At 45.8% G+C, this 7,454-nt stretch overlaps 1 protein-coding gene across 6 annotated transcripts in view; it reads left to right on the top strand.

Moving 5' to 3' along the window:
* Positions 1–1,566: 1,566 nt before the first annotated feature.
* KIF13A (kinesin family member 13A) overlaps positions 1,567–7,454 on the top strand; it is a 120,458-nt gene continuing 114,570 nt past the window's right edge. For 3 of the 6 annotated variants that reach the window (XM_056332376.1, XM_056332375.1, XM_056332374.1), the window contains exons 1-2: positions 1,573–1,994; positions 2,276–2,366. In XM_056332376.1, the coding sequence (XP_056188351.1) occupies positions 1,940–1,994; positions 2,276–2,366 (146 nt within the window). In that variant the 5' untranslated portion in view covers positions 1,573–1,939. Of the gene's footprint in view, positions 1,995–2,275; positions 2,367–7,454 lie in introns of all 6 variants that reach the window. The other 3 variants (XM_056332380.1, XM_056332378.1, XM_056332381.1) reach the window with 3 other exon arrangements.

The following is a 7,454-nucleotide window of genomic DNA, read 5'->3' as shown; positions in this document are numbered from 1 at the left end:
TCTGCACAGCCATTTCAGACTTCACGCCTTATCTTGAGCCAGAGCTTACTTTGATCTGGGTTCTTACAGTCTATAGTCATAAGTAGGATGTCTCATTTCAACATCGTTCCTTTTCTTTACTTGTTGAGCCACATGCTTACGATGCATTTCATAACGAACTTCATTCCTTATGCCTGCTTCCACAGGCAAGAAATCCACGTGCACCAGCTTCTGCTGCCGACGTTCTCCAGATGCCTAGCTCTATTTGGTAACATTTCTCTTTCACTGCACTAAGTGCGTCTCTCATTTCCTTTCAGCACTTCTGCAAGCCATGGCCATTCGGGGCAGCCGAGCCTCCTCCAGAGGTGTTCCTCTCCGTCACTTTGCTGATGTGCTGGCAGCTGAGTGTGTGTGTGTTGGGTTGACCTAAGTGCCATTCGTTTTCACCTCTGTTTGAAAAGGTCTGTTCTTTCTCAGTGCAGCTATCTATTCATCATTTGTTGTTTAGCCCATTCTCCCTGCAGTGGTTTAGCCCCAGAGTAGACAGAATAATCCCATTTGGGTTTGAGCCTGTCTTTTCTGTAAAGAAAATGTTATAGACGTTGTTTTGCAGTGGGATTCCTGCCAGTTAGCTGCATCGATGACAAGGATTGATTCTTTGGAAGGTGTTTTACTGAAGCTAAGGAACGCTTCCGTGGAAAACCCAAAGTTTTAACTGGACACTTCAAAAAAAAAGAAGACTATCTTGAGCTTGTAAGCCTACTGCAGTTATAACTAAAGATCCTGTCTTGTCCAGTGGAAGCTCAGCCATCCTTGGGGCTCGTGATTTCTGGAGCAGTGCACTGCTCTTTGTAACGCTTTTCACTGATGTTGAGCTCGCTGCTGGCAGATGGACAAACCTCCGTCCTGTGGTGGACCGGCACTTGCCAGTGGTGGCCTGTCACCGCCTGGAGACACAACAGGGCATGAGGGGCCTCAGGGCTGGGCAGGCAGCCCCTTGCCAAGGTGACGCACTGGCTGGGCCCGGGCAGGCCTCGCTCCGTCACCTCGAGGTGTAGCACCACTTCCAGGCCAGGCAGGTCATTATTTTCTAATAGAGCATTACGCATTACACATATTTTTGTCAAAAAAGAAAAAAATACCCTAGCACCACGACGTTTCGTTGTGGGCAGTTTATGGGCTTTTCTTTATGGCCCTTCCTTGCCACAAGGGAACTAGGTCGGACAAGCTGGTGGCTTTGCCTCGCACAAACTACGAGGGCAGCCCAGAGGAGGCGGGCGGCCCCTCAGCGGCCCCGCTCCCGCCCAGGGTCGGGCAGGCAGCGCCGGGGCGAAGCGCACGGCCGGGCTTCCCCCGCCCTCTCTGCGCATGCGCGGCCGCCAGCGCCACCTTCCCGCCCGCGTCGCCACTGCAAGGAGCGGCCCCTCGCGCGTGCTCACTCGGAGGAAGCGGCCGGCCGAGGTGGGAGGGGGGTTCCCCCTCCCCGTACCGAAGGCGCTCGGGTGTTTCCGTTCCTTTCCGGCACCGTGGCCTTTCCCCGCCTCTCGCCGCTTGCCTGGGCGCCGCAATCCCGGCGGCGCGGCAGGAGGAGGCGGAAGATGGCGGTTGGGATTGGCGGGGAGGCGGCGGCAGCAGCTGCAGTAGCAGCAGCGGTTATGCAAACGAGGCCGTCGGCAGCCAGCGTCAGAGCCGGTGTGGATCGCGGCTGAGCAAGGCGGCTGGGGCTGCGCCACCACCGCCCTCCCCGGCGCCGGACCCTCCTCCTCTCCCTCCCTCCCTCCCTCCTTCCCTCCCTCCCTCGCCGCCTCTCGCCATCCCCGCCTGCCCCGGCCCCCCGCCCTCGCCCCGGCCCGGCATGGACGCTGGCGCTCCGCCGTGTCGCTGTGCGCGGCGCTGCGAGGCCGTGAGCCGCCGCTGCCGCTGAGCGGGGCCGCCCGCCGCTCCCGGGAAGGGGGGGAAGATGTCGGACACCAAGGTGAAAGTTGCCGTCAGGGTCCGGCCGATGAACAGGAGAGGTAACCGGCGGGCGGCGCCGGGCGAGGGGGCGGCGGGGGTGGGGGCGCGGAGGCTGAGGGGGGGCGTGTGTGTCTGTGGGGAGGGGGCGGCACCGGTGCGCGCCTGAGGCTTCTCCCCGGGGCTGGCGGGAGGACGGGCCCCCTCAGGCACCCCTGGCTGCCTCGCACGGGCACGGCTGCCCCCGGCGAGGGGGAGCGGCCGGGGGGCGAGCTGCCCCGGCGTGTGAGGGGGAAGGCGGGGTGCGCTCGCCCTCTGAGCCCCCCGCCGTGTCGCCTTGCAGAGCTGGACCTGAATACCAAGTGCATCGTGGAGATGGAAGGCAACCAGACTGTGCTTCACCCTCCGCCTTCCAACACCAAGCAGGGAGAAAGGTAAAAACCCCAGCCGCCGTGCCCCAAGGGAAAACCCGGCCCCGGTTCCTCAGCCTCAGCCTCGCAGAGGCATCGCCTGCCTTTGTTCGGGGCGCGGCGGGGTCCTGGAGCGCTCCCTCCGTGCCTTCAGGTGCTGCGGGGGGGGGGCGGCGGGCGAGCGCCAGCCGGGGGTCCCTGCCCGGGGCTGCATCCCTGCGGGGTCAGGCGGCTTCCAGAGCGGGGTCGGGAGGGACCCGGCTTGGGATGTGGAGACAGACCAGCCCTGTTGGCCTCCCTGATTCTTCATTAACTTCTCAAAAAATAATCTGTTGATAAGGTGAGGAGACCTAAACTGCCTGTGCTCGCAGTTTTCAGAAATTTCCCTTCAGCACAGGCTGCAAATAAACTTGATGTAACCTGTGTGTGTCGCAGGGGGGAAGAAGCAGAATCTGAATTTTATGCTAGTGGTGGTATTTTTTTAAGTTTGTTTACTAGTTTTAATGTATTTGCATTTGAAAAGGCTGTAATTGCTAGATCCTTTATTAATTCAGTGTTGTTCTGTGAAGTAGCATATGAGAATTTGCTAAAATAATTTTGAAATCTGGCGTTTAGTTGTGATGCCCCAGTAAAGAATACCCTTGGAAATAATCCAAAATACCAATGCACTAGACTGTAAAAATAGATCAGAACAGGAAAAGATTTCTTTCCTTTGAGGGAGTGTGGGGAAAGACAGGGAGGTGCAAGTGGAATAGTGGCGTTGTATGCTTATTTGTTCAATTACCTGCGGACTGCTCAACTGAAGTTGATCTGTTAAATGTATTTAATGCCAAGGAGCATGAAATAATCTGCATGGTTATGGCATTTTTAATCTGAACATGTCCCTACCACTCGAAGTTTTACTAAGAACATTTTTGATCGGGTTCATAGTAGTTACAAAGAAACCACAGTTGTGAGAATACGTTTTTTTTTTTTTTTCAAAGGTGGTATGTCAGGCTTTTATAGTTTTCCAGCAGAAAAAGTTGAGACCTTTTCTATTTTTACACATCAAAGATGCGAAGGTGCTTCTCACAGTAATCCACATACTGGAATATAGCTGCAATTGCACCAGTTTAACTTAAATCCCACTTGTATTTTCTTCAGAACCATTGTTGTGGCTGATGTGCTGGCCTGGGTCTTTAAAGATCTGTGCTTGTTTCCTGCCCCTTCAACAGATTTTTTTTTTTTGTGTGTGTGATCTTCCAGAAGTCATGCTGTCTCTGTGGGTCTTAGCATCCCATCTGTAAAATGGAAATCTTGTTTTTCTTGAGACTATTCTATTTTAGAAAGCATGGGGGTTTTTTTCCTCCTGTTTAATGAAGCATTTATATGCCCTTCATCACACCACTGCTATAATAAGAATTAACTCTTTAAAGTGAGTGGATTTGACAGGTATAAAACATGGAATACAAATTGAGTTTACAAAGCAAGAACAGAAGATTTTAAAGCCATTATTTCAATAGACTGAAGAGTCTAAGGGCCAGATGGTTTAATAAAGAGCCTGTAACTTGTGAATTTTGCTTGTTGTGCACGTTGTCCTGCAGGTTTCAGTGAGACTGTGCAGTAATTATCTGTCTTTTGAGAGCTTGTGTGGGTCGTGTTTATTGGGCTTTAACACCTGTAATATAAATTCACTTACTTGGTTGGAATTGGCTTATGGTTCTGCACCAAGGGCCTTACGGGTGAGCTGTGATGCTTGTGTGCAGCCTTGCCATCAACAGCTGTGTTGGCAAGTGATAGTTGTCCTGCTTGCAGCCCAGTGTGAGGCTGCAATTTGGCTGGCTGTCACAAGTGTAATTTGTGTCTGAAACAACTCCTTGATGTGTTATTGGAAATAACAGTCAGAAATACTGATCAGAAGTAACTCTTGCTAGTGCAGACATATAGTTTGGATACCTGCTTAATGCAGGTGTTGTATGTAACCTGTTGAGATGCCTGATGGACTTTCTAGTGCCTTGTGAGGATCCTTACATTTTCTTCACTGCTAAACTGTTCATTTCTATTTTTTTACTCAAGATAAATAGTGTAATTTCTCATGATGAAAAATAAATTCTGTTCTTCTATGTGTACCCACCATAAAATGTCTGTATAAACTGGCTCTGAACTGCTGAGTAGTTGCTGCTTGTACTTGGATCAATGCCTTGGCAGGGCTAGAGATGTCAAATGGATTTTTGGTTTTCTTTGTGTAGCTTGTTTTTATATAGCTCAACTGGATTTTTCTTTCAGAGCAACCATGTCATTGCAGAAATGATTTCACTTGTTAGGGTGATTAATTGGTCTTTCTCTACTATATACATTATTTTAATATTCTGTTTAGTCTTATCTTCCCCTTTTTACTTTTTATCTTTTTATATGGAAATTTCCTTTTTCTAGCTGAATGGAAGTACAAGTTTGTACTGCGCTTTGGAATAAGAATAAGTAGCCTTCTAAAGCAAATTTGGTTTCCAGGGCTGCTTTTCTTAATTCAGTTGAAGCCAAGAGACTATAGGGTGTGGGGGAATAGAATTCAGGACCACGCTCTTTATTTGCATTGTTCTCTCAGTTATAACTTTGAAGATACTGACAGAATTTTTAAAGTAAAATTTAATACCTCTTTAATTATTATAACATTATAGAATTTGTTCTGGGAAGGATATCCCAAGTTAGGAAAAAAAAAATACTAGCTTTGCCTATGCTGTAAGGAGTCCTTGAATTAAATCTGAGTTCAGATGCGTGTTGGTCATCAGTCTTTAGGTTTTATTAAGGATAGCTCTGAACGATTTTAGATGGGCAAGTAAGGCTAGTTTTAAAAGTGGTGAAAAAAACCTAAAATCCCAGACAGTGCTGTCATTTGTCCAACTTTCACTATTGTATTAGAGGTAAAGCAGTTAAGTTCTAAATATAAATTAGAACCGGGTTCTGACTGCATCTTCTAACTGCTAGACCACACAGCATCTGCACCTTAACAAACACAGCTACAAAACAGCAATTGTTATTAAATACAAGTGTTCTGTCTTTTTATAAGCAATAGGCTTGCCGTTCCCACAGACACACGACTTCTGGCATTCTACACTAACGAGGGAGGAAAACCAGAAAATAGTAAAACTGAACAATCTGAGTCTGAAAGGCACAGGGAAATCTTTATTGACTGAAATAATAGGGGACAGAGTTCAGAAAGGAACAGTTTTCGTTAGCTGCTATCAGGTACAGTCTCTGGTGCTGGTCAAGTTTTTGCAAGTTGATTGTTGGACTTTATACCTTTAACCCTTGTTCTACTATTATTCGTAGCAGTAGTTTCCTTGATAGCTGCCCTAAGTGTGCTTGTGTGTTGTTTTAGTTGTCTGTCTCCTCCCCAAAACCAATAGAGATTTCCCTTTCTTCCCCAGAAGAATATCTTGTCTTTCTGTGAGCCCTCTAATTTTTTTCTGCTTTCACCTGGGAGTCTGAATTTCCTTTCTCAAAGTATACTCTTCCTGAAAAAAATTGTTCTAACTTGGTCTTTTAGGAATGGGTATTATGTTTCAGAGCCAATTGTCTACATCCTGCTGTCTTGCTATAAATGTTTTCATTTGGCTGTTGGCAATAAGGTGCAGTATTAAAATGTAATGATGAGATAATTACAGTATGGAGTTACAGTCTTTCAAAATATTTGAGTAATATTTTACAATGGAAATTTCACACCTCTCTCTACATCTATGAAAGATTTGATTTTGTGTTAGGGATGTTATTTTTTAGTAAGACAAATTAGATTTTTCTGGGATCCTTCTTTGCTTTTGATTGTTCAAATATGCTTTGCTGCAACCTGTCCTTTCAGCTACACTTTTTAACGCATAGGATCTGTGAAGAAAAGTTTTGATTTAGTTCCCTGACAACAGTTCTTCATGACATGATTTTTCCTTCAGTAAGCAAAATATTTGTCTTGACAGAAATAAACAAGGAACTATGGAGACAGTAGAACTGAAATACTATTTCAGTTGTACTTTTGACAGAAGCAAAAATTTGTCTATTGGGCAATTTATTCCCTTAAAGCACAGTAGCCTTGTGCAAACTTTGCCTTATTAAAATCTCAGGTCAGAAAATGAGAAATAATCAGAATGTAGAGCTGAACTTAAAATTACTACTTTTCTCTGAAAGTATCTTTCTTGCCTGACTTAACTTTTAAAAAATATATATTTATGACTTGCATGCTCTGTGTTCTTCAGTCCTCATTTTGATAACAGACAAGTAGCACCAAGACCCAGTGCTACTTATGTAAAACTCTTCTTATAGCTCTAAATTACTAAAGATTCCAGAATATATGAGGGCTTTTTTGAGTAGACTTAAGCTCTTTAATAAAATAAATAGCTAGGAACAGATGTGTGTGTGTCTTACCTAGTTTTTGTAGGTCATGATTCTTTCAAAGTTTGAATATCTGAAGCACAGATTTCATCCCTAGGCAGCTTGTCCTAAAACTCTTCTTTCCTGAAAACAGCTGTTGCTCCCCCTGCCTTGGAGAAAACATGATTTTGGATGGTCATTAGTGTATAGTCCTTCATGTGGTGGTTGTGGCACTTCATGGTTTTTGATATGTTGTTTTGACTAGCATCAGAGATAAGAGCACTGTTGTAGGGAGGGGATATGCATTTCTGGTAAGGGTCACTTTTTCAAACTGGAACTTGTAGAAGCCAAAATAGGACAGCTGCTAATTATTTCAATATCTGAGGGAATGATCAATGAGACCATGTCTTTGATCATGTATTCAAATTATCACCTGAGGTAGATCATGAAGTAATAGCAGGCAGCAGCTTTTATCTTCGCAGGAAATTGTAAAAGTAATCTGATTTTGACCTCTTCTGTTAACTTTCCTGTTAGACATCAGTATTCAGGATGTGAACTGTTACAGAAGAGGGGTATTTGAATTATGAAATGTGTGGTTGGAAGACATCATTTTGGGGAGCTATTTTTGCAGTGCTTTAATTCATTCATGGCTCAGATGGACACTAGATGCAGTTCCTTGAAAAAATCTCTGTTTCCAAATTCCATGTAATTTGAAACAAAATGAGACACAAATTTGTAATCCAAAACACTCAGTGGAACGGCTGTTGGCTCTTCCTA

The sequence above is a fragment of the Falco biarmicus genome, chromosome 3 (genome assembly GCF_023638135.1).
Source record: "Falco biarmicus isolate bFalBia1 chromosome 3, bFalBia1.pri, whole genome shotgun sequence".
Classification (NCBI taxonomy): domain Eukaryota; kingdom Metazoa; phylum Chordata; class Aves; order Falconiformes; family Falconidae; genus Falco; species Falco biarmicus.
This window is presented reverse-complemented; position numbering and strand designations above follow the sequence as displayed.